The sequence below is a fragment of the Triplophysa rosa genome, linkage group LG16 (genome assembly GCF_024868665.1).
Source record: "Triplophysa rosa linkage group LG16, Trosa_1v2, whole genome shotgun sequence".
NCBI lineage: Eukaryota > Metazoa > Chordata > Actinopteri > Cypriniformes > Nemacheilidae > Triplophysa > Triplophysa rosa.
The window spans coordinates 9,044,663-9,072,204 of record NC_079905.1 but is presented as its reverse complement, the minus strand read 5'-3'; the positions used below and the strand labels follow the sequence as shown (position 1 = coordinate 9,072,204).

Genomic DNA, 27,542 nt, shown 5'->3' with positions numbered 1-27,542 from the left:
TAATTTTTACTCCAAAAAACTCGCGGACTGCCGCTTTAAGGTCGCGGACTTAAAAACGAAGACTTGGTTTTCAAAGCACGCAGCCTCAAAAGTTCAAAAAGCGAACTGAAATGAGACGGTCTAGCCTCGCGAGGATTTCCTAATTGCGTGATTTGCGTCACCTGCTGCTCCTGTTGCGTGGTTCCAGCAGGACACAGCAGAGACGTTTCTGACTTTTTTAAACAAATACGGATCCAGAAAAATGATATTTTATTTTCGAGAATATGTAGATTAAAACAGGCCAACATTATATTAATTTAACCAACCTTACAAATTCAAAAAAACACAATAATGCACCAATAATGTTAATTAACAACATCATATATAACATTAAAACACTGAAATTGACCGTTTTTGTGAATTACATACTTTTATTTAACTAAAATTTTGATAGATTATTAAAAAAGTTCAAGCCGTTACAGGCGCGCAATGAATCTCGGGACAGCCAAAGCTGTGAAGGATACATTTGTTGTATCCCTAAAAACCTGCGGAAATAAGGTCGCATTTTGTGGCTGTATTTGAAGCAACCTTTGAATCGGGACAGCCTCACCAGCCTTCAGTCGCGCTGCTGTGACGCAATCGGTCTTAAAATGCAGTCTTCAAAGCACGCAGCCCCCGAATTGGGACACAACCTTTGTGTGTGCTGCTTGTCGACACTGCTACTAGCCTGCTACGACTCCTGATCCCGCCCCCGGGGTCTTATGACTAGCTATTAGCTGCCTCAATTGTGCCTGTAGTGTCTATGACTGAAATAACTGTGAACTGAAATAAATGGACTGCATAACTGCCACACAAGGCAACGAAGAGACAAAAAACAATCACCTCATTTAAAAAAAAAAAAACCAAACAATTTAAGTATCCTATGCCTGTTGACTTTTCCCAGATGTGGCAGATCATTTTTGTTATTTATAGTCTTGCACTTAGAAAACACAGCAAAACGTGGAGAGCATGACTATTAGGTGAGAGGACAGAGGCAAATAGCGAATTAACACAGTTAGTTTTAGTGCAAACCATTAGCCCAAATGACGCAAAGTAACTACTTGAGCACTAGTTAAAGCCCAAATTATGCAAAATAACTAACTGCGATAAAATCATTTGCTTGGTCTCCCCAGCCCAGTTAAAAAATCCCATCTGCGCCCCTGGTTGTTGGCACCTGGAATCCTTGTTTGAGAGAGCAGAGCTTTCCACAACAATTGCTTTTGTGCTCATAAATTTTATGAGTATAAAAATCTGGGTATGGGTATAAAATCTATAGATGAAAGCAAAACAAGAAAATACATAATAATTTTAGAGCAAACGGAGAAAGACAGTAAACACTCAAAAGTAAGCTTTTTTGTGGCTCTATTGTGCTGTAAGATTAAGTGTTCATCCTGTCCGCAGTTGTATTTTCTGATACATAGAGGACATGGTGTATCTTGGCAACAAAAGACGTGTATGTTCCTAAAGGTATGAAAACCACAAGAGCTTGTGTGCTCCAAACCGCTGTGCATGACTTAGTAGCTATGCAGCTGTGCATTACACACACACGCACACACGGGTATTTTATGTGTTTTTGCATTTGCATTTATGCTTCTATAACTTTGTGCATTTGTGTATGTGCTCTTTATGTGTTTGTGAAAAACATTTCACACAAGTGAGAAAATCCTCAAATTCAACACATAAAGTTTCATTTCTTTCCATATTATGAATATTCACCACGCCGTGATGACGTATTGATGAATACTGAATATTCATTCCCCACGCTTGTCTCTAAAACCTCACAGAGGCACGCTTGCGTTGCACCCACACCACACTAGAGAAAAATAAACAGGTAGGCAAAGAGATTCATATTTTAAACGCTTAACAACCTGCTTCTTTAAACTTGTTTTTTCCGTCGAGTTTCTGAATTTCACTTTTCATACTACGTAATCGATAAACTAATGACTCGTGCTTGGACGGGATGGCGTCTGATCAATCTTTTATTGGCAGTTTCAGAATCAAACAAAAACGGTCACATTGCAAGTTAATGGTGTATTTTATCGTCTGTCGACGTACACGATTCTTTCTCGACTGTTTGCTGCCATATTGTGTTTATGTTTTCTCCCAATGTCTGATATATTGATCACCTAATTAAAGTTTAATATAACGTTAACTAATAGGCTAAAACTTTTCATTTGCGATTCATAGCATGAACTAGTTTAGTAATTTAATTATTAATAGTTTTAATATGCCTTTAAGTTACGATTCAGATAATCATAAACTAGTGGTAATACTTTAATAATTTAATTATTGGTAGTTTCGTATGCGGTTTTATGTTTGTATTGCTGACAAAGTACTATAAAAATGAAAGTGGTTAACAGTACCTGTTTGTTGCAGGTTTTTCTTACCTCAGTTCATTGAAAAGAAATAAAAGTTACTGACACTGCACATTTCTTGGAAACTAAACTCCCCCCACGTGTTTAAATCAGTCATGGAAATAGTTTAGACCAGATAAGACTCTCTTGGTATTTCTTTCTCTCTTTCGCCCTCTAGTTGTACGTCGAGCTCTTCTGTTTTTGTTTCAGTGGCTCCATCATGTGCTCTGCCAGCAGTCATGCAGGTTTGCATTGTTCAAAGCACGCTCACTCTCTTATGCAATTGTTCTGTATCATTGTAAGCTTGTTGGTAATTGGTATTTATTATTATTTTTATGTAAATTATGTTCCAGGGCGTAACAGCCACCTCTATAATGCCATAAGTTCATATCTGCACAACGTAAACAGAGCACAGCCCATTATTGGTGAGAAAGATTGCAATATCTTAAATAATTTAGTACATTAAATTAATTTTACACATAACATTATTATGCGTGTATGTGTATAAACCTGTTTGATGTTTCAGGTCTTAACAGCATAATGGAGATGTGGACCTTCAACCAGCCTGCTGTGTACTTTTGTGATGTCTGCTTTCTCAGAATTGTGAAGACAGACATCAGAAACCATATCATGGGCAGCCTTCACAGATATAACTACATTGTAGGTTAATGTTTTTAAGAAATGCCTATGTTTTATTTTATATTACTGCTTGCCGGTAAATGTTGTTGATAGTCTCAGATAGTTCTCAAGTAATAGCGTGGGAGTTTTTTTTTTTTTTGTCTAATTTCCATAACAGAAGTCTCGTCATGCACATGGGTGGAGGTCTTATACCGATCTGTCTCTTTTGGCTCGCCCTCTCATGGATCTTGCAACAATTGTAGAGAAGAAAGAGGGAACGGGTGATGTACAGGTAAAACTGGGAAAATATATTAAAAGTTCTGCCTTATGGAGGCAGCATGTGTGCATTTCATTTGAAACTGAGCAAAAGCCAAAATAATGGTTTGATTCTCAGGAAATGCTTACTGATATTTGTATATGTTAAATCCCTTCAATCTTATGTTTTCTCTGATAAGGTTCTATGTGTGGATGAAATCATATACAAAGAGTTGACATCATGGCCTGTCCCTGCTGGTTTGTCTTTTATGTTAATCCTGTTGCATCCTATTGTTTAACATTTGTGGGAAATAGCACAACATAAAGATCTTGAATTATTTTTACAGTACAGTACAGTACACTGAATACCCTAAGTTTTTTTTTTTTTCGTAAAATAAGAGAGCAAGTACTTGAGGATGTACAAAATATGTCTACTTTTATTTTACATTCTATTTTACATTTATTTTATTATTTAAAACCCTTTACCCAAAGCCTAGGATTTCATTTGTATGTGAGCTTTTAATTTGTACTGTATTTTTATGGACGTCTCTTGAAATATAATTAGAACAAGAGTGATGTCTTAAGATTTAAAGAGGCATTTTAATGTAAACCATATCGCACTCTTCTTTTCTACTGTTTAGCTTTTAGTAAACTGAACAAGATTAAGAATCCTCAAGATCCTAATCAACTTCAGTCAATCATTCATGACACCCTGGTTACAGGTTTGCATGTAGCCATATTCTGTTATTTTTTCCAAAATATATATCATACTCTGGATGATGAAATATGTTTTAACGTGTTTTTGTGAAAGGTGTTCAGGGGCTGCAAGAGTTTGAAAACAGAGACGACATAACCACAGAAAGTACAGCCCCAACACAGCATGTATCTACTTCACCAGTGATGTCAAAGTGTTCGGTTATAAGTGAGCCTCGCTCTCAGCTGTCACATCCAAGACAAACCCCATTACACCCTAGAACCTCAAGTCCCGTCACACCTTTATTTCAGTACCAAGACACTGTTCATCATGTCGCCAGACCACCAGGACACTGGGGTCCCATCCCATGGCAGAATGAAGCTGGGGGAACTGGATTCAGCCACCCATTTGGAGTTGGCTATTCAGTACACACGGCCCAAACTGCTTATGCATACGAAGCCCAGCTGCAAACTTCATCTTTTAATGTGAGCCACATGGTACCAGAGAAAACACAGAATGTAACCAACAGGCAAGAATTTTTCAACTATGAAGGTTTAATCGCTACTCCTGAGCCTGTCAGCTTTATTGAGCCCATCATAACCCAAAGGCGGGCATTCGAGTCACCTTTTTTATTTGATTTAACTCAATTGTATGATGAGGTTGAGTCTCAGGAACCAGTCAGCACAGACTTTGATGCACATGGTAGTGTACTTTGTACCCTCGTTGTTTGTAATATAAAATATAAAAAACATTGCACATACACTTAACAAATCATTAGTTTGTATAATTCTTGTAATTTTCCACCAACAGTGGAGACTCAGTCACATACCTCCGTGGAAAAGAAAATTCCTCTGCCATCACGAAACTCAGCCACTCAGACTCGAAACCTTTCTGATCAAATTCAGTCCATTGAGGACTCTCCAGAAACGTACAATGGGAAAAAGCCTCTTATCGGTGAGTAGATCCATCTATGAACCCTTTCTCTTAGCTTAAGATTTCTTTCTATTCCTTAATAAAAGTTGCTCTCAGCATCTTTGTAAATAAGAGAAAACTCCTAACCAAAAACCTACTGCTATTTAGGGGAACTCTTAGTGGTAAGATACAATGTTTTGTGTATGTAGGACCTAATGTATAAATGTAAGTTAATTCAACACAATAATCACAATACAGAAAGATGCATTCTTTCAGATTCACTGTGTAAAACGTTGCGTGAGCGTGTTTGTCGCAGGTCTGCAGGCTGTTATTAAGTGCCAGAGTGTGGATGGAAATCCACCTCCGTGCTGTTACCTGTGTCAGCTGTGTTCTTTGAAGCTGAAGAAGAAAACGATTCTCAGTCACTTGACTGGCTGTCAGCATCAGCGTAACTACATAGTAAGTGATTACAGTGTTTTCCTTTGACGTCTGAAACTTACTGTATGCCCGCAACCGTACATTCTCCTTGTACGGTATGTGTTAGAATTAGCTTCATAAACTGCAAAAATAATAAAGAAATGTTGGGACCAAGGACGATGACTATTATTATGAAGATAGTTTAAAAAAAAATTACATTTAAAAGAATAGCAGGTTCAGGTTTCTTTCCATAAAATTTGCTGTCATTTCATTAGAAAGTGAAGTATTGGTGATTATTGTGTACAGGCTGTAAGTTAGCAATATGTGTAATTTTGTAATCAGCTTTCGTGTTTAGTTGACAGCTGTTGCATGTTGTAAACATTTGCATGTATGTTTTAAACGTACTCATGCAAACAAACATTCATGTTGGCAGAAAGTTCTCCATCCACAGCTCTTTTCCAAAATAAAGCATCAACGCTGCAACATCAATGAGATGCTTGAGGACGTTGCTATGCAACTAGAACGAGAAGATGGGAGGGGCCAAATAAAGGTACTGCCAATGGAGTTTGACATCCGAAGTAAAATAAGTCAAATGTATGATGTAATTTGATTTTCCAGTTCTCTGGGAGTTTGATGCGACTGTTTGCAAAACATGAAAGTGCAGAGCTGTGTTTTAACTTCATATTGTTCTGTAGGTGATGAGGTTGTCTTCATGTCTCATTAGTGAGGTACTGCACAGGGATTATCAATGGTGTAAGTACAGCAGCTGAAAGCAACAAAGAGGAGAACTGAGTCTTTGTTCGTATTTTTTATGCCTTGTAAGTAATAGGCGTGTAAATCGAGAAGAAATAAATCATTGGTATTCATACTTAAAGTGATAGTTCACCCAAAAATGAACATTCTGTCATCATTTACTCACCCTCTTGTCATTTCAAACCGCATGACTTTCTTTTTTCAGCATTTTTATTTGAAAAATCTTGCATTGGTTTTGTGTCTGTACAATAGAAGTGAATGGGTACTGCTAATATACGGTTACCAACATTGTTCAAAATATCTTCTTTAGTGTTTTGCCAAACAGAGAAAGTCATACCGGTTTGATATGACAACAGGGTGAATAAATGACAGAATTTTCATTTTTGGGTGAACTATCCCTTTAAGGGGATAGTTCACTCAGAAATGTTAATTCTGTTATCATTGATCTTTCATTGTGTGAATAGTGCATTTCTGAATTTCACTTTTTGTGTTCACTAGAAGAAAGTTGTTGGAAGAACAGCAATGTAAAACAGGATTTGTGTCCCCTTTAAAGTATAACTATTTGATATCATGCTACTTGTACTCTTTATTTCACATCTTTTTTTTTTACCAAAAAGGTATGAAGGTGTTGAACTGTGGAGCCAGTTTGGAGCTGTTCAACAAAATGACAAACAAAACCACAGGTTAGCTTACATACAGCTCCTGCCCTTCTGAAACCTCGTATCCATATTTTGTGATTTTTATTTTTTTGTCATAAATCATTATTATTAGTCACCCTATATTTTTGCCACCGGGTTTTGGAAATATCTAACCAATAAAAAGTATTAAAAAGTGCTTGTCAACTTGGACTACACAGTATTTAATCATTTAAAAAGTACAGTGTTTTTCCATTTCCTGAAAAACAGCAAATTTGGACATACAGGTTTCAGAAGGACAGCGACTATATGTTAAAGAGTAAATATTACAATGTCCTTAAAATTACATTTCATGCAGTGTGTAATGTTGCTGTGTGTGAATGTCAGCAGTCTGCCAAGTTGTAAAGCCGAAAGTGAACGAATAACAAAGTTATTGGCTTGAGAAAAAAGGAGTCGACTCTGAATCACACGAACGGATCGGATTTGCGTCACTCGGTGTAATAATAATAATAATTCATTACATTTATATAGCGCTTTTCTGGGTACTCAAAGCTCTTTACATCAAAGGGGGAATCTCCTCAACCACCACCAATCCATTCCTACATTCCATTTGCTCCGCTGTACGCGGTAGACCAATCACAGCATACTACATTTACATTTAGTCATTTAGCAGACGGTTTTATCCAAAGCGACTTACAAATGAGGTGAACAATGGAAGCAATTGGAACAACATAAGGACAACAAAAAGCATAAGTGCAATAAAACTGGTCTCACGAAGCCTACCACAGTATACAGAGCTAAGTTCTTTTTTTATAGAAAGAGTAGAAAAGAGATAGAAGTCAGAACTGATCTAGACCATCTGACCAATCAGATCAGAGTAGGCTGACGGTAAGGAGGGGATTAGACAGATGAGTCGCCGAACAAGTAAGGTAATAATAACTGCCTATTATTAGAAAATGAAAGTGTTTTTTCTTCACCTTGTATGTACGTAAACTTGTTGTTGGACACTCCATAAACCAAATAGGACCTTAAAAATCACAAAATATTTACTCTTTAAACATGTTTGTTGTGAATGACAGTTATTGACACATACTCCTGTTTCTAAAGGTCACAGTCAAGATCTTAAACGGCCAGCAGAGTCTATACAGTCCCCTTTAAATGAAGACAGAGCTCCACTCTCAACCCATCAGATGTCCAAAAAAATGAAGAATGTTCATCCGGCAAATGTCACATGTACTAAAAGTGTCAAGAACCCTGTGTTTAAGGTAAGCCTGTCACTACAGGAGGGGCCTGTTGTCATTGAGAGAGACCCGCTGAGGGTTACAGCTACAGTGGCACCTGAGATTGAGGACCAAAGTCATAACGCCACATACACAGACAATAATGCGATGACTTTAGAGATCAACAGACAGTCTGAAGTTCAAACATGCATTCATGGGTGCCCACTGACAGTGTTCAACCCAGCAGAAATCTGGAATACACCGTGGTTTTCTGATGGAAATGTGTTCACAGAGGCAAACATCCCGTCACTCACCTATACACACACAGAGGTCTCTCGCGTAGATGGACGTATGTTTGAGGATCAGGCCATGAGCCCCATGAGCCCTGCTCCGTATGCATATGAAGAGCAATTTGACCATTCTCAAGCTATTCAAGTGGTCGAGCCTTCTCTCAGACGTGAAGACTGTGGTTCACTCGAGAATATGGTCTCCGTCACATATGAGGATTGGCCAGTGCAGGATTTCAATGACAATGACTGGATCTTGCAAAGGCAAATCGCTGGGGCCGGTGCAAGTGATCTTCATGAGTATACAAGGTACATGTGGGACTGATAAGAATGAGTCGTCCAGTGCTTTACCAACGAAAGCAAAAATGGGTCTCAAAAGATCCGCAGAGTATCCTATGCTCCGATTCATAACTTTCTGAACTGAATATGATTTAGTCGACAGATACAGAATTTACAGCTTTGTAGCATCAGCAACACATAACAACTATCACTGAATTAGTTAGAAACGTCTATCTAGTTATATTAAAATGGTTTACACTCAGAACACAGACAGCGCATCTGTTTTGTATTTATCCTAAATGTAAAGTCATTGAAATGTTGAAAACAACTGCTTTCATTTTTATTCTTTTGGTTAAAAACTAGTTGTCATTGGTTTATTGATTCTTTATTTTGTTTGTTTGGGATAACTGGAAACCTGTGTCAATAGTAATGAATCTGTTATTTTGACATGATTACTGTATGTAATGATTCAGAATCAACATTACTCTACGGGACTTAACAGGTAAATATGCTCCCTGTGTTGCAGGTTTTGTGTAACCAGTGAATATATATATATATATACACCTGGTTTTGCTCCTGTTCAGTAACATTGACTTTGAATTAGTATTAAACTTAGATCTTTTGTTTCTGGTTCTACAATCTCTTATGTCACAAGTTAAAATAAGTTAGAAACAAACAATGCAGTTTTCCATGAACAAATATGTCAGGGATTTGGTTTGGAATCCTGAAAGTAGTATTATTTAGGGGGGCAACAGAAGTGTTCTTTGTAAATGTTCGGATCTCTGTTTTTATTTGTCCAACATTAAAGTCCGTGATCCCACCAGAGAAGCACAACATTATAATGGTTTTGTTTGTGCAATTTCTTTTGCTTTATAATGCAGAATTCAGAATTATTGTTATACCAAGGGAAGTTATTTGATTCTTTTATTGGAAATAAGTTGAATTAGTTTGGTCAATTTCTTTAATAAAATGTTTGTTCTAATAACCAATGGTTGCAGTGCCGTGTTTTACCAGATGATGGCGACAAAGTTGCAGTTTCTAACCATACAGGTTTACTGAAGTGATATTTTCACCTGTAATTGTTACAGCTGCATAAAATAATTTAATTCACATAGCTAAAACGTAATAATTTATTGAATGTATAACATGACTCATCAAAACTGCAGAAAACCATTGGGTTATGAGTTATTAATAACCTCTTACTTTTTTACTGGTTTTGTGTATCAGGAGAGCATCTAACCGGTTAAGCGTGAGGTTTCAAACCAGCGCGAGGAAGATCTTGACCGACCGACCTCTTACCGGACCCGATAAAACGTTTTTATCGACTTTATTTGTTTATTATATTTCTTGGTATTTATATCCGAACTGGTGCAAAAATGAGTGCGATACTTGGTGGGTTTAAAAAATGAGTATTTTATGCTTTTTGTTGACTAAATTTAGTAATTTAGCAGACGCTTTTATCCAGTTAACTTAGTCAGCTAATTTACGTTAGCAGTTAAGAATTTCACATTTTGTCGCAGTTTGCTAATACTGTTTTTACAGGGTCATCGTTCAACTTTGGGGACATTTTGAAAACACCAAAAATCTCAGGTATGACTTGACATTACTATTGACAAGATAATTGTATTCATTATTTTTGTCACATTTTATTAAAGATAATCAGGGTTTTCATTGATGAGTTTATTTACTTAACTTCAAAGTAAATAACTACAACCATATTTTTAATCTCTGTCCTGTCAATGGGATTGAAGAAAACGAGTTGCATTCTTTGATGCATTTAATGTCCCTCTTTTCTTTCTCTCCTTATAGTCAGGCGAGAAGAACTGAAACCAGATGACCTGTTCATCAAACTCAGGACATTGCAGCAAGGTCAGTTAGACCTTTGAATAGATGCCCTGAGTTACCCTGCATAATTTTTCCTCTTTACAAATTTCACATAGTGTAGATGAATCTGTATGAATCAAAACTAAACCTCTGCATATTAATTTTAGCCAAAAACGACCTTGAATATGAGGTGAAGGAAACCATGCTCCTCAGAAGTGCTATGAAGGAGGAGGATGATGCCTGTGTGTAGTAGGCTATATCAACCTAACCATGAATTAGTGAATGAGTATGAATTATCATTCTTGCTTTTACAAGACTAAAACAAGACCAATGTGCACTGTTATAGTAACTACTGAAGCTCTACAATTGGAAGGAACATTAAATGAAAAGGAAGGTGAGCTACTACAATCTGACCAAACACTTGATCTTTGTATAACCTCATACAATAATTGCATTTGTCAGTATTCCAATGAACTGGTCATCACCACGTTTGAATTTACCCATAAGATAATATTTATAATGATCTATTTTTAAAATGTTAACACGCTTACTCTTGTCATAGAGTTAAGTAGATCTCTGCAGCTGAAATGTGAAGACCTCCAGCAAGAGACCCAAAGGTAAGCATACTTAAAAGTAAGCAAATAGGATGTCACGTGAAAGTGGCTGCCATCCTAAACAGGACTGAGTATGGATGTTCTGGGACTTTACATAAGACATTAAACAAGGACATATTTATGGATAAGCATTAAAAGTCCAACTTTTAACCTTTAGGCAGCTTGAGCAGAACCATCAGAAAGACGAACTGGTGAAGCAGTACTACTTTCAGATCCAGGAAACCAAACTTAAACACAGAAAACTTCGGTATGACTTATTTTTAACAGTTTAAATAACTATTGGTGTCTTATAGTAATTCTAACAATGATATTTTTGCATGTATCACCACAGCATTTGTTCTTACCTATCATTTCAATTGAGACACTTAAATGCAAATCTTACAGCACAAGTTGTTATTGGTGTTGTAAGCAGTGTTTGGCATGTCATACAATACGTTTAAAATGTCGCAAGAGGTCACAATATTGCTATAAAAACTGCTTGTTAAATCGAGGTGTCCAGACAACATCTTAAGTCCAGACAACTCTTTTTAGGATGAAGTTAGAGAATCGGCTCCAGCAGTTGATGGAGCAGCACAAAAACCTGTCCACTGTCTTTGTAAGTGCTTCCAAATAAAAAACAACATTATCTAGTAAATGTAATTCATATAGTAGATAATGTACGCCTTATGCTTCTATTGTGTTTGATACGCAGAAAAAATATTTTTCTCCTTTTACTCTGTTTTCTCTTGTTTCAGACTCCTCAGAGACTTCCAGCAGAGATACAGTCTGCAGAGTACACAACTGAGCAGTTGCTGAAGGCTGGTATGTTTTTTTTCAGTTAATTTTTCCAGTATTGCTAGTGTGCTCATCCATGTTTAGTGGAACACACTCTGTATCTTCTAGCTCAGTGGTCACCAACCCTGCTCCTGGAGATCGGTGGTCCTGAAGATTTCAGCTCTAACCCCAATCAAACACACCTGAACTATCTAATCAAGGTGTTCAGGTTTGCTTGATAATTACAGACAGGTGTGTTGAAGCAGGGTTGGAGCTGCAGTCTGCAGGACGGTCGATCTCCAGGAGCAGGGTTGGTGACCACTGTTCTAGCTGTATTAAGACATTTAAAGCGTTTTACCAAATTCCCTGTCTGGAGCTGATATCTCAACTTTTATACTGACAGACCTTAAACGTGCACCCACAACATCCTCACAATAACCTGATATTTTTACTTTGTGTGTTTGTATGTATACCCCTATAGAGCAGCAGAAGCTGGAGCAGCTAGCCGAGCTGGACAGGATAAGCCTACCTCAGACTTCAATGTTGCAAATGGATACTCGTGACCAAGCATAGATTATATATTTTGCATTCTTATGTGAGCATCATTTATCAGTTCTTCCCTGATCCGTTCCGTTCTCCATAACCCACTGTGTTGTTTTTTCATTTCGACAACATAAAAATTAATGGTCAATCAAATCACATCCATAGCTACAATATAAAAGTTTATCAACCATTTATTCAGAATTTATGACAATTAAAAAAAATTGTAAACATGTCTAGATTACCCAAATTTGTATTTATACACATTCATCATTGCAATGACTTTCATGTCTCAGCTCTGCAGTTGACTAGAAAGACTATAAATACCAAATTCCATCAAACACTTCAATAACCCTCATTAGACCAGTTTCCAGTCTGCATTGATCAGTCCTATGACACATTTTACTAGGGTGCTCTAGGAATTATTTGGTTTTCAGTAATACCGTTCTTTTGCATTGACAAAATACAGGCTAAAGCCCCGTCCTGAGAACACCTTTATCAACGTCATATTTTACAATTCCTCCTGAAAACACCGTTATGTAGAAATGTACATTTCTAGTAGGTTTCAAATCAATACACTGCAAGTTCTGATTTCTTGTTCCTTGTAATAAAACTCTTGCGTTTGCAGCCCAGCCCTTGGTGTGACTATATCATTGAATCCACTTCCCTGACAGCCATCTATTAATAGAGAAAATGAAAACTGGAGGAACACCTCGCCTTTCATTCATGTTACTTTTTACACATCCCTTGCAGTCTTTCTTGTTATCTCATTTGACAGTTTTGTGTGTTGCTTTCAAATGTAGAAACATTGTCTACAATGTTGTTTTCGTTTATGTATGAAATCCATTGGCACAGAGTCATTTTCAATGTGACATGTCCTGGAGGTGTTTGTGCAGTGTACGCTTGTGAAACTGTGTTTGGTCCCTTCTGCGTGGCATATCTCAGCTTCTGCCCAGGCATGTTAGTTTCCTTACCAGAGTTAGAATCCGCACATCATGATGACATAAACGTTCCAGTAAAAAAGAAAAGTTTGAGAAAAGTCTCTGGAAGTTCAAACTTTCCTTTGGCCTGATTTCTTTTTCTGTTTAGCAGTAATGGTGTGTGAGTACTGTTATGAGGTATGCCCGATGCCATATAAGGGCAATTTAAATTGTCTTTGGGCTCAGATTGGCACAGAGTGAGGAATATTCCTCCTGCTGCAGCGAGACTCCTCATATTTGAGGTTGTGCTATTTTCGTGGTCTGTTTATATGAGATCCATGGACCATTTTTGTTACTCGTCGTTTAGCAGATGCTTTTATCTGAAGCGACTTACTTGCTTTTCTGTGTCTTTTCATAGCAATATCGGGCACGTTTTGTACTGATGGGACAACTTATTAGTAAGGTTTCTGTACATTTCTTTTCGGAAACATTGGTCTCTTCCTCCATATTTTGTTATCCCAGGTTATTGCCCATCTGTTGAGAGGTAGAGTGACAGACATGTGAGTCAAATATGATCACACCAACCCATCCCCATAAACAGTAAAGAGATTCTTCATTTATTACCATCATACATTAACTGAAATTTCAATGAAAAATAAAGCTTTAAGCAGAAACTACGGGGTCAAGCCTCATAGGGAAATACAAAAAAGGGAAATATAAGTGGACATTTCTAATGATGAGTTTTTAAAAGCAAATTTAAAGACAGGTAAATGAATTAAGAACACATTAGACATTAGGTTGGAAACTGATAGCCCAGAATATCCAGATATTTAATATAAAAATAATTTATAAGTAGTTTGGTCAACAAACCACAAAAATAGTCAGGAAAAATAATAAATAAAACCGGTATGGGAAATATAAATATGACCGTAAATATAATTGAGCATTTTCAGCTACATGAAATGCTTTCCCTACAGTTAATTTATTTCTTTAGTCCCATACTCAAATTTACTGCAAATTTTCTATGAGGATATTGTTTGTATCTCGTGTGATTGTATCTCATGTGATTGTCTGTATCTCATCTGCCTTCTCTAAAAATGTCTTGCCCCCAGCAACACCCTTTTTGGTCATGTTAAAGTACCTCGAAGCGACTGTAGACTTTCTTCTCTTTGCGCATGCTCTCTATTCTCTTCAGCAGATTGTCCCTCTCCTGCGGGTTGACCGGAGTGCGTCCGAACCGTTTCTGGCTTTGATACTGAAAGGACGAGTTGGAAACGTCATCTTTCTTGTCTCCTTCGGCTTTCCCAGACTCTTCAGCCTGCTTTGCCAATTCCTGTCTATTCTTCTGGCTATTTGCAGAAATTTGCTCAAGAATTACCTTGGTATCGTCCCTGAGGTTGCTGCTGAATATCACATTAGAGGTAGAGGACTGATACCGTGATTGTGTTGATTTAGTACTGGGTTTGTTGTTTTCGGATTCTGAAGGTTTCTCTTTGTCTGAGGGCTCCTCTTGAACCTCATGAACTGTTTTCATCGTCTTGTCCTCTGGAGAGCCTGAATGCTTCTTTTCTCCTTTTGGCCCAAGGAGACCTTTTAATCTTTGTGTTTGTTTCTTCAGGAAGTCAAGGGCCTTTGTATCTTTGCCATCAGAACCCACAAGGTTTATGGAGGCATTGGATCCCTGACGGGTTAGGCTTTCTTTGGACTCCGTGCGCGTTATGCCCGAAGAACTGAAACTGCGAGATTTCTTTAGTTCGCTCTTTTCAGAATCGGTTGCGTCTGTGAGAAGCTCCTCACCGCATGATATCCGACGAGCTTGGGGGGCTTTGAACGGTTTTAAGAACTTGGGTGAGGGGAAAGGCTTATTTGTCTTGGTGGGTTCCTTAGCTGGCTCTTTCTTTGACGCATCAGCCTTGTTTTCTGTCAGAGGTTTACTGTTTGTGTATTTCTTGTCAAAACTGAGTTCAAAAGGTTTGGGTTTCGGTGGGATGTCTGGGTGCTTTGCAGTGGGTTCTGGTTGCATTACTACAGGGTCTTGTCTTATTACAATGGACTCCTGTGAAGTAGTAATGGACACATTTGGAAATTTGGTTGTTGTTACACTTGGTGATGTATCAGAGATGTCCGACTTTGGTCCGACAGCTGGTTCTCGACTTGTACCTAAATCTATTTCTAATTTTGGGGCTTTTCTCTTTGCTGCCAGGTCTTTAAAGTACTGAAGTCGGCTTGCTGGATCATTCATGTTTAGATAAGAAGGTGTTGGCTGAGTTTTTAAAGGCTCTGTCGGCTGTGTGACTTTGTTTTGGTCCTCAGTTACCGGGTAGTCAGGCTTCTCCTTTTCTTTGACGGGCTCCTCTTTGACGTTGCTGGTATCTTTGAGTGTCGTTAAATCTCCAGTCGATGAATTTTTGCTATCTTTCTCATCTGTTCTTTTATGCTTACTCCAATCAAAAGGTTCTCTTGAAAGTGATCTTCTCTTCTCCAGAATCTCTGCCACAATGGATGAGTACCGGACAGGCTCGTTCTCCTCTTTCTCCTCTTGTAACTCCCCACCAGACTTAATCTGAGAGGAGCTGTGTTGCTCCAATTTAGAGGAACTAAAGATTAAAGATGAGCGTAATCTTGAGCTTCTCTGCAGCATTGGGTTTATTCGAGTTCGAAACGACTCATGCTTTGTAATGCTGATCTCTCTAGGTTCTCGAACCTCCATCTCTTTGTCATTGTCTGTCGATGACGCTAGTGACGTCGCTGAAATTGCTGGCTTCAATAAACTTTCAGTACCTGTAGGACCCAGATCATAGTTAATATCTTTAACTAGATTCCTGTCTGGTATGATGGGTTTTCCAAAGCGTGGCTTGAAATAAGAGGCTGGTGCCTCTGAATAATATGGTTTGCTGTCAGGTTGTTGCTGTGGCTCATCAAAAGCATCTGGACCCATCGGCTGATTCAGGCCCTCCTCTCCAGCATCTTCATAGGTGTTGAGAAAAGAGTTGATTCTCCAGCTCCGTAATCCTTGCTTCACACTCGGGTCCTGTGTCTGTCGTCCCTGCTCTCCGGTGGAGAACATTTGCATGTGGTCCGGAGGATGTGGTTGAGTTGGCGAACTCTGACAAGCATAAGCGTGGCCCGCAGCAGGCCTCTTGTGACTTTGCGGGTCGTAGCGCCCTCCTGCATTGTATTGTTTTCCAGAATCACTATGGAGGTCATCGGAGGATAAAACATTAAGATTTCCTGGTGCTTCAAGTTCAGGGGGATATGCAGAATCAGAGTATCGATCCGTCTGGTGCATTCCATAGGCAATGCGGTCATAGCGCCCATGCTCGAAATCAGGTCCTACACCCTCACCCTGTCCCTGATAGTAATGCTGCTCTCTCTGGTAATGTGATTCACTCTCCTCTAAGTTGTTCATTACACGATGTTTCATGTACTGTCGGGAGGCGGCGTAGGTCTCCCGGGTGCCCTCGGCATAGCTGTGCCTCTTGAAGGCGTTCGCTTCCAGTTGCCTGGAAGCGAACATCGACCGTCCTTGATCCAAGAATGACTGCTGCATCTTTAACTGCTGTGATGCTTGTTTTGTGACCTGCATAGCACCTGCGCCTGGCTCAAGCGTGTGGCGGAACGGGTCATCCCTCCGAAAAGGCAGTACAGAGTCAACACGATCCCCAAAAGGGTAAGCAGAAAGTTCTATTTGTCGTTGAAATCCTCTGGGGTTCCTCAGTGACTGAGTCCTTTTTAAACCAAACTGGTTTCCAAAGTAATTGCTTGTGTTGTCCTGTGGCATTGGTACAAGGGCATTTTCAACAACGAGAGGCTGAGACTGAGCAAACAAGATGCGGAACTCCTCGTCAAAAGCAGCAACTAGTTCTCCAAGGAACAAATGGGCAATGCATCGATGGATCTTCTCAAAAGACCACATGAAGCTAAAAAAAGAGAAAAAAAATTGCAGTGTCATTTAAAAATGAGCAAACATTTTATTAAAAAACAAAACATTTTGTTTTACTTCAAATCATGTCAATGAGCTCACCTATAGTTTCCACTGAGCACCGCTCTGCAGTCTGTCAGAAGAAACCGGTCCATCACCTGGCCTTTAAATGACTTTCCTGTGCGGCAGAAATAAGTGATCCCCGCCACTGTCCGTACCCGTATCATCTGTAACCATTGACATCACAGTAAGCAGCAATAAAGCAATTTTTTATAATATACATAATTTAAGAGATTCAAATTATTACACTATACATTATTGTGACACTTCTATAAAATGCTTTACATTAAAGGCAGATTCAACTATCTGTTAAGACATTTTGCTTTGATGCAAGTTGATCTTACATGGATCATCTCCAGGTTAACTTTGCAGCTCGTCACCATAGCAACGAAATGATGGGCATTGTGTTCATCCAGCAGAATATAGATGGGCACATGACGTGCTGCAGCATCCAGAAGATCAGCAAATATATCAACATCTGTGAAAATATCCATCACCACTGCAATAACCTGATGGAAAGAGAAAGTAATCATCAATATGGAACTAAGGAATCACCTCTAGCTGTGCATCAGGGTAAGTTGCAAGTCATAACAGTCTCTCAAACAACCAGCTCAGTGTGTCTCACGTATGAGAGCGGCATATGCAGTTATGGCAGTTATTAAACTTTACGTGAGCCTTGGTTTTTTTGTTGCAAGGTGCAACTCCAATATTTATGTCTTTTGAAGCGAGTTTATATGTTTTTGAGAAGGACATGTTTAATATTTTGAGCTTATATAACCCACTGGAATATTTTGGATTACTTTTATGGTGAATGTATGTTTTTTTAACAGTTTTGCAATCTTACCCCCATATAGACACACACGCATGACCCGAATATAACAATTTATTCTGTATTTAATTTATATTCATATTTTATTGTATATTGATTGTATTAAATTAAATAAAATCTACTCAAGAGTTATTGAATCTTTGCGGAGGTCTACTGGAAATTAAGGGTCACATAACATAACATTGGGCCACATAACATTTGTTAATGTTGTTGCTAGGGCTGTCACAATTATTAAATAATCGTCTCATCGCAATTATTTGACATCATCGCAGTTATTTCGGATAACTGCAATTATTGTGAAATCTCAGAAAACAAGGGTGATCTGCAGTATCTGCTGCATTTTACATCCATTTGCTTTGTAATTTTTTGTTGTTGTTGATGATGATTTGTTTAGTTTCCAGACTTGCTGCATCTACACAGCAAGAGCCTCATATTTTAGTGCTCAAGACTCGAGTCTTCTCTGTTAAGGTCACTCTACAGTGAAAAAATAAGTTATTTACAAACATTTCTAAAGTATTGAATAAATGCCATAATCGCTATTTTTTTAATAGACAATTAATCGTCAGCCAAATTTCACAATCATGACAGCCCTAGTTGTTGCCACTGAAACAGTTTATAAAAATATAAGACGACTAAAAATATTTATTTATAAATATTTTATATGTAATATTTTATTTTAAAATATTTTATATGTATATTATAAATGTATATTTTATTTTAAAATATTTTATATGTATATTATAAATGTATATTTTATTTTAAAATATTTTATATGTAATATAAAAATATTTGTTTGAATTCAACTGAAGAAACAGTATCTTACATCTGAAATGACGTGAGGGTGAGTAAATTATATAAGAACTGTTCCTTTAATATGTCCGCCCCATGAGATGACAGCTTTTCTCAGACCAACCATATGACTCAAGACTTCCTTTCAGGTGAGTGTACATTTAAAAAAAAAAAATTTAAGTACCGTCTTTGTGTAAAACATGAAATTAGGGGGAAAAAAAACCAGTGTGCCTATAACACCGTGTCTACACCGGACGCGCGGCACGATGCGACAAAAGACAATAGAACGCATTAGAACCCATTATAATTTTACATTTTGTCCACACTGGATGCGGCGCGACGTGACAATCCCATTAGAACAAGCCGTGTGTCCTGTCGCGTCCGGTGTAGACACGGGTGTAAGTCTGTTATGTGCAAAACTTTGTTCTTGACTCCAGCCTGACTTTATTTACAGTAAACATTTCAAAGCACTAACCTGATGAGCATTTTTGATGAGTTTCCGGGCCTGTTCCTTAATGCTGGGCATTTCAGGATCCGAGGGGTTTACCAACGTTGTGACCTCTGTGGGACCCATAAAGCTGTGTTGCTGCAGAGGCCAGCCAAGATCCAGTCCTGGTGCATCCAAGTCAGAATGCATCGGCCAGTAGGTGTCAGAAGACCCATCCTCATCTATTTCCCCATACGGCAATTCTGGTACATTTCCAGCGCTTTGTGGTGTCTGTACAGTACTTTTAATATATTCAATCTCAGGCCTTGATAAGAAGTCAGATACATTAGCGTTTTGTAAGAAGTTGTAATAGCCCTCAATGTCTTCCTCCACCAGTGCATCGATGGCCATGCGATACTCTTCCCGGTAATGCGGACGCAGGTAGTTTGGATCCAGTGGATTGTCCCCCACTGAAGAACTCTGGGAGAGACGGGCCATGGTGGAACAGGTAAACACCCTGAGAAATGGAACATTTTGAATAAGTGTAAGAGCATCTGGAATAGTTTAACTTTTTTAGTTTTAGTGCTGTGTAAAATATATTATTAAAAAGTCTGCCATGTAATTTAAATTCAGATTAGCAGCAATATAAAGCAATGTTTTTAAAATATGTGAACAGGAAGACAAAACTAATCTAAAACGTTTCTCACATTTGCATAGTATCTCCACAAACAATTCATTCTGTTAAGTGAGAAAAAGAGACAGGTTTCACGGATGTCAAAGTCTGCTTTGTTGATAATCAAAAAGCATACAGCAAATAATAACTATACCGTGTGCATTTCAAAACCTTAACCTCTTGTGGTTTATCTTGTTGTGGTTTTGACCGATAAAAGTTTTGACTCTGTTTACATAGAGCTCTTGTTTCTCTGTGATCTAGACAATGACCCCTAAGCAAGGTTAGGGCACATTTTGACATGTGAAGGTTGTAGGCACTTGTGTGTGTGTACATTTGTTTGTATTTTAGACATCGCCATAGAAACAGTGTCAGCCAGTTGGCGAGTGACTCACTGCGGGCAAGAGGGGAAGCGAAGAGACGAGAAAGGGAAAATTGAAGAAACATGTGACCGAATGAAAGAGGGGAGTGTTTTGCTGTTGTTCTTGTGAAAGAGACTCGCCGAGTTAACTATGCAAGTTAGAAATGAGACTTTGAGCAGATCGTAAATTAAAGTCACGGCTGATTCATGGTATGTTGATTGTTCATAGCTGATTCATGGTACATTGTGATCGTAAACTCGCCAGCTGTACAGGAGAACGATCACGATTCTGAAAGTTTTCTAAAACGATAACTAGGGATGCACCGAAACGAAAATTCTTCGCCGAAGCCGAACATGATGTGAAACACTTGGCCCGAAGGCCGAATAATACCGAACACCGAACATGGTTTTTTGCATTTCTTCTATTTATTAAGCCATTTTTTTCACTATTGCACAAACTAAATAGTCAAAATGTGCTTTTTATAATTTGTCTTGTTTTTCAATAAAATACAATACAACTTAATATAAAATTGAGCAAAACAAAGTAAATTCAAACAAAAAATTGAGCCTGTGAATAGCCTATATTAATTAGGCCTATAACTGACTGCTAAAAGAATGTAATGTAAGTTACTCTGTACCCCTACAACAAAACAGTTCTTTAAAAACTGTCATTCCACATTAGGCCTATAAGATAAAAATACGAATAAACTAAAACTGTTGGATTATTATAGGCTACATTCCAAAATGATTTGAGAAAAAAAAACATCCAATGCAAGCAATTCTGACGGATGCTGACTGACAACCATTTCAGTTCACGTCTCTCCTCCAAACTCCGCCCACAAAAGCTGACCTTTCTCTCAGAAGGTGCACAGAACATACTTTGACAAGTTTTTTAGTACAGGGAACTGTGTGCACGCGACGACTGTATGATGTCAAAGGATGTCGCAAGCGGCGGGGCTACTGTCAGACAGCCCGCTTCCGTCGGAAATAAAGTTACCGACCGGTAAAGACGCTTTCATTCGGAAATTTACTTCCGTGCGGCAAGTCCCGTGCTGTGTCTTTCTCTGACACTTTAAAATGCTCCACACGCACACACACACTGCCAAAATGTTTGCGGCAGTAATAAAGCGCACGCGTTTTTCTCTCTCTCTCTCTCTCTCTCTCTGCGCTGGTTGCTGCTTGATCGTATCACGAGTCATGTTCGGTAAAATTTATTCCGCCACTTCACATATTCGGCGTTTTTTGCTATATTCGGCCGAACATTTTCGGTGGCCGAACATTCGGTGCATCCCTAACGATAAACTTTTTTAATTGGGTCAAAAATGCAATATTATATCCATGCTGTTGTTCTTGTGAAAAGTCTTGATTAGTATCAGAACTCAGTTTTCCCAACTAATCAGCAAATAAAGCTGTCAGCGTGTTGCTTTATGTGGGTTGACACCCAGACTAGGGCTGTGCCGATAAACGATATCATATCGAATCGCGATAGAATGTATTTCAAAAACGATGATAAGCTATTGGCATTTTGACTCGATATGGATTAATCTTACAGTCTAACAGAACGCAGAAATAAACACAACAACAGTCAGTCAGAGTGCAGCTTTTAGCGTCAATGTACAAAGTCCATTTCATACTGCACTTGCCAAAGAAAACTCAACATGAGGAGGAAAAAATTACCGAAAGCGGAAACAAAGGTGAAACTAACCTCGAGTTGTCATCACGCGGTTTATCAAGTGTCTTATTTTTTTCGCAATCGCCGGTTAAACAAAACAAACTTGAGGCGCAATTACAAGCGAGTTACTTAAAAACTCAAGCACAAACGTTTTTATATCCATCGTAAACATATCTGCTAACATGAGCTGGTGCTTATGAAACAAACCAGCGCCGCCCTGTACAGATCAGAGATGTAATGAAGTGAGTTTGTGCGCATTAAAATATTGAACCTTGTATGTAAGATGCTTGCATGATTAAAGAAATGTACTACAGTTTATGTGAGATGTCTTTAAGGTTCACTGAATACATTGAATGAATCACACTACTCGAGCAAGACATTATTGAAGCGTTATGTATGTGCGCAGGTGCTGAGCCAATAGCGTTCGAATGTACACAGTAACGGAGCCCTTTCATTGGTTGAATGTACTGAATGAACACTCCCTTTACTTAACGAGTCAATGGAGTCAAAATGAGACTGAATGAACTGGTACATGTTGTTTATGGCCTAATATCCTCTGTGTTGCAACAGTGCATTCATTTAATTGAATTTTAACTGGTTAAAGGTTAACTTTTGTTAATAAACTGTATTTAAAATAGATTCTTTTAAAATGACTCGGGAGTAACGAGTGTCTCAGCGAGTGATTCGTTCATTTTGTGTTGACCGCGCATGTGCAACATTGTACCAGAAACAGTAACTAAATATATATCGAAATAAATATCGTTATCGATCAATATAGAAAAAAACTATCGAGTTTACTTTTTTGCCATATCGCCCAGCCCTAACCCAGACCAGTAAATCATGTTGGAGCAGATTCAACCAAGTTTACCAGACATTGCTTTGCTTTACATGTCTACATGTTGATTAAGACTGAACTCATGGTTAGTAAAATCTGAGATGCTTAAAGTAAATCAGAAGCACTTTTACATGCTAATTAATAGAGGTGTGTGCAAACGATCGACTAGTTGTGTTCTCGCTCTGCATCAACTACATGACTAGTAAAATATTCCTATTCAAACCTTTACCAACTAATTTACATCGTATGCCATAGACATCTGTAATAGCAATGTATCAGGTGATACATTGAATACTAGACATTGAGGTGCTGAGAGATGCAATGTCTTCAAGTCTTATTCTTACATTTTGGTTCTTATTTGAGTCACGCATCCTACCAAAAAATATAAAGCTCTACGTGACGCGAGTTCACCAATCATACGCGTATTTGTGTGTTCCTGTGACGGAAGAGCATGTTTTCTCCCTAGCAGGCACTGCTAATAGTCATCTCAAGACATGTCAAAGTCATTCTTTTGTGATTTGATTTTTACAAACATACTTAAATGCCTATTCTTTGCTAGTAAATGTTATAAAACTTATGTTATTTTCCATTAATTCTAGACACTTTAGTCATATGTAAATGCTTCATAGCTGAGGGCCTGCACTGACTGTACTCGTAGTTACACAGGTAATGATACACATTGCAGTTATGTGTTTACACGCATACTCGTGCAGACAAGCTCTCATGTACAACATCATTACACTCGAGACAGTTGGAAATTACCTAGGTTGAAGATACTTTGCATTCTTGGGATATCACAAAAAATGGGTGGTGATTTGTGTGACAGGTATGTTTCAGTGTGGTTAGATTGCAATTCCTAAATGTGTTAAGTATTTTCATACTTGTTTTATGTTTTTTTTGGATGAGCAATACTCATAATGATTATTTGCAGTAATCAGAATGCAAATGGTCATGATTAGACCTTTGTCTTTTATATTGCATGAACTGTGATCTTTTATGTTTAAGTTTATCAAATGTGGTAATATTAACTGCATTAGTGGAACAGATTGTAAGATATTCACAAGCTGAATGACGGCTATATACTTTTACAAAGTACCTCATTTTGAAAGGTTGGTTGGTTATGTTATATGTATTATAGATCTGTCCTTTGAGGCTTTGACAGTAACTATTTTATACTTGGGTATAAAAAAGTAGGTATAAAACATTTCCTTAACGAGTCTGACATCGGCACAGTGTAATATCTGAACGTTTCAGTGGTACCTAGTGTGATTTTCTCAAGTCGTGTCCACATGAATTGGCTCCTGTCTCTTTTTCAAATGTCCACCTAAAGCCCATTGGCACATTTCAGTGATTTTCATCTCAGGCCTACATGGAGGCAATTTTAGACATATTTCCCAAATAATTTCTAACGTAAACATCTCCAAGAATTATTTTGAGTTCATTTGTATTCAGTGTCTGCAATAGCAAACACAAGGCATTGTGAATAACATATTCGGTAACTTCTGAAAATAATTTTCCAAAGGATCAAAACACAACTTGTTTTAGTTAATAGCAGGATATAGTCCGTCACCAAGCATAATAACACATTTTAGTAATGTCTGTAAAAAGTCGTATGACTGTATTTATTATGGAACACAAAAGAAGATATTTTGAGAAACGTCATAGTTATGTGTCCACACAATGGGGTCAATGTTGTTTGAAGATCTTCAAAATATATTTTGTGTTCTGCAGCAAAATAAAGTCATACAGGTTTGGAATGACACGAGGGTAAGTATAGTATATGATGAAAGACTTGTTATTTTGGGGCAGAAAATGATGAAAGAAAGTTTATAGCATCCAGTTCAGTCCACAGCATAGTTACCTGGACCTCACCCAACAAGGATCAGTGCAAGCAAGTACAAAAAACTGACTGCTGCTAATTTAATATCGTGCAATGTTGCAATTGGTCTTAAGGCATTGCATAAGTTGTGCAATGCCTTAAGACCAATGGACTAGTCACTCACAGAAGTCTGAAAACACTATAATGAACGGATATCAATATCCCGAACCAATCCCTAACCAAAGTCCTAGCTGATAAAGGAACACCATCACTTTTCAAAGATCAAACGAAACCTTATACTAACAATAAGTATAACAAAAAATACATGAATACATTGAACTGTGCATAAGTTCTTAATAAACACATTCACATTGTACAATCACACTTTGTAAACCAGTTGTCAAAGCTACTGTACGTCACATCCTCCCCAAAGTACTGTTCAATTAAAATGTCTTATAGCACTTTATGTAAATCTAAAATGCATGAGTTACTTCAGAGATTGGGTTGACTTTACCGTTTCAAATCGTTATAAAATGACGTTGAACAATCATAAAAAAAAGTTCAAAGTGATAAAATGTAGCTCGTGGAGAAACAGTAACGTTAGCCTACTGTTAGCGAGTTTCTACAGGTCTGCGCTGTCAACCATCAACTTTTTCGTGCGCTTGTTTGTGTAAAGGAAGTGAAGACTTTTGGTGTCTGTGGCTCTTCTTACCTTCACTGTGGAAACAACGGTGGGGTTACTAGCAGTCGTCGGTGAAGAAACTTTATTCCGTCCTTAAAAAGTAGACTGCATTCACCCCCTGTTCAGCTAACGCATCCGCGGTGCATTCCTGGTGTCGGTGGAAACCCCACCCAAACGCTATTCAGCTTCAAGGCGAAAACCAGCCCTGGCGAAACCTGTTCGCGTTCAGCCGAGTCCTGCCCGCCCGAGCGTCTAGCGCCGTTACGATTATCGCTCGGTTAGTAGTGAACGGCACAACCCTTTGAATTTCTGTCGTGTAACTCCTCCCAATCATCGCTGGCGTCACTGCTCACCTTCATGAATCCTTTCTATAAAACAATTCGAAACTATAAAGTTATAATGCCGACTATGAGGTGGAAAAGCAGCAACAGGCGTTAACAGCATGCTTTGTTGCGGGAGTTTGGCATTTGCATAACCGACACACCGCGGCGCGTACAAATGAATTCTGTGGAGCTTCAGAAAAGCACTCCATATCCCATATCTCCCTTCTCTTCCTCTTTCCAAAGCGAAGAGACAGATGGTGGACTGTTTAGTCAAACGACAAAGACACACCCAGGTCGTTGGGTTTTTGTATATTATGTGCTACAGATGGCAAAAGCGACGAAAAATATACATTGCATATGCATTTATCTTTAATATTTTATTGAGAGAAAATAACGTGACTATGAGGGCCACATAAAAACATGTTGCCAGTGCACATACCTAAAACTATTTTATTTATAAAAATATATGTGTAAGTATTTAGCTTTCTTAACATATAATTAAAATATTTTAATTACAAATTTATTTTTCAATAATTAAAACAAGTTTGGTGGTTGTGCAAGTCCTGTTTTATTAAAGCAAACCAAAAGTTGCCCATTTGTATGAAGATGTGTGTAGATGTCGATGTCATTTTATAATTTATTTTCTTATTTTTATGTCTATAAATAGGTGCACAAAAGCACATACATGGTGCATATGCATGTAAGGTGGAGTAATTCTGTAGACATTTGCCCCACCCTCAAAAGGAAAACTCACAAGCTGCCAGACTTTCACCCTTTACCAGCATGGAAAACTTTTTTTCAGATCACTACTTTTCCACTCTAAAATAGCAGATTTGTAAGAGAGGTCTTCGGTTTTTACTTGATGCTTTTGTGTGTTTCATTCTAAATATTTGTAGGCCTATGTATGATAGCGTGTGCATATATTCACTATTTTTGACTTATCTTCGCAATCACCCAGGTAAGGGCGGGTGTGAGAATGGGTGCGGCCTTGTAAAGAATGTGCCAGCACAACTGAGAGACACTAACCACACCCATGACACACTCATTCCTCGTACGCACATACACGCCAGCATTCCTACCTTTTCTGCTGTGTACACAGGCTCAAGACTGCACACATGAGGTCACTCAAATCGCATAACGAAAATCATTACCTTCTAATATAAAGCAAATATACACTTGGCAGATGCTTTTATCCAAAGCGACTTGCATTGCATTATACTATACATTTTTGGTTTCTGAGTGTGTGCAATCCCTGCGATCGAAACCATGACCTTGGCGTTGCTAGCGCCCTGCTCTAACCACCGAGCTACACATGCATTGTCCCTTATTTACACATGACCACTTTCATTTAAATTTATTCACTCGTATCAGCACTCTTTTTTTACTTTCAGGTGTCTATAGTACACACTGCTTCTCGTGTTTGTAAACATGGGCCTATAAATAATTCGATCAACAATTTTCTACGTGCTATATTTATTTACAATAAAATTTGTTTTTGTGTAAAAAGAGCCTAAATGTATTTTTTAGCAGTCATAGTTGTGGGTTTTTTTCAGCTGAGGGGCATTGTACTATAAGACAAAGTTCTGTCTCACAACATATTGCCTCCCAGCTAAAAGTTTTCATTGTGAGTGCGCAAGCTGAAATGTTATGAAATAACTTGAGATCCCTTTTCTACAAACCCTTCTTTGTTTTAGAACTAACAAGTCATAGCACGTTAAAGTCACCTGTATATGTATGCACTCTTTGAAGAGTGAACTTTAAGACAGCACCCTGTTCTTCGTAACAGGGCGTCCTTTTCGCTGTTTGGCAGGCTCCTCTGCGTGGTCCCACCCACAATTCTCCTCTCCTGCTGTAATATCACACCTGCGTATCATGTGACACTGGGGTTGATCTTTCCTCCCTTCCATTTAAAAACATACAGATACATACTACCAAGCTTCCTTTGTCTTCAAGGTAGTTACACGTAGTGTGCATGCTTTCACTATAGGTCATCTTTAGGTTTTTAGTTGCTTGTAAGTGCTTGTGCTGCGATGGCCAAAACCGATGTTATGATCACGTTG

At 38.2% G+C, this 27,542-nt stretch overlaps 3 protein-coding genes across 5 annotated transcripts; 2 read left to right on the top strand and 1 right to left on the bottom strand.

Moving 5' to 3' along the window:
* The first annotated feature begins 457 nt into the window (after positions 1-457).
* Positions 458-9,423, top strand: si:ch211-199g17.2 (uncharacterized). 3 transcript variants are annotated; one of them, XM_057355538.1, is made up of 14 exons: positions 458-1,849; positions 2,583-2,617; positions 2,726-2,797; positions 2,899-3,032; positions 3,169-3,282; positions 3,446-3,503; positions 3,887-3,967; positions 4,057-4,641; positions 4,750-4,893; positions 5,168-5,310; positions 5,702-5,818; positions 5,964-6,021; positions 6,639-6,704; positions 7,764-9,423. In XM_057355538.1, the coding sequence occupies exons 2-14, from the start codon at positions 2,593-2,595 to the stop codon at positions 8,486-8,488; spliced, it is 2,322 nt and encodes a 773-aa protein (XP_057211521.1). In that variant the 5' UTR covers positions 458-1,849; positions 2,583-2,592; the 3' UTR covers positions 8,489-9,423. The 3 variants fall into 3 exon arrangements, with proteins under 3 accessions (XP_057211521.1, XP_057211523.1, XP_057211520.1); XM_057355540.1 differs by having other exon boundaries at positions 2,551-2,617; positions 3,172-3,282; XM_057355537.1 differs by having other exon boundaries at positions 2,551-2,617.
* A 286-nt stretch (positions 9,424-9,709) lies between these two features.
* si:ch211-199g17.9 (uncharacterized protein LOC108180085 homolog) lies at positions 9,710-12,227 on the top strand. The gene is made up of 10 exons (XM_057355180.1): positions 9,710-9,834; positions 9,985-10,032; positions 10,252-10,311; positions 10,434-10,508; positions 10,613-10,660; positions 10,829-10,883; positions 11,038-11,127; positions 11,412-11,475; positions 11,615-11,681; positions 12,115-12,227. Exons 1-10 carry the CDS (start codon positions 9,819-9,821, stop codon positions 12,204-12,206), a joined length of 615 nt encoding a protein of 204 aa, XP_057211163.1. The 5' UTR covers positions 9,710-9,818; the 3' UTR covers positions 12,207-12,227.
* Positions 12,228-12,351: 124 nt separating this feature from the next.
* fam83hb (family with sequence similarity 83 member Hb) lies at positions 12,352-25,686 on the bottom strand. The gene is made up of 6 exons (XM_057355179.1): positions 25,190-25,686; positions 19,169-19,637; positions 17,420-17,584; positions 17,118-17,242; positions 14,235-17,013; positions 12,352-13,627 (listed from the first exon to the last, which is right to left on the bottom strand). The coding sequence occupies exons 2-6, from the start codon at positions 19,616-19,618 to the stop codon at positions 13,607-13,609; spliced, it is 3,540 nt and encodes a 1,179-aa protein (XP_057211162.1). The 5' UTR covers positions 19,619-19,637; positions 25,190-25,686; the 3' UTR covers positions 12,352-13,606.
* Positions 25,687-27,542: the final 1,856 nt, after the last annotated feature.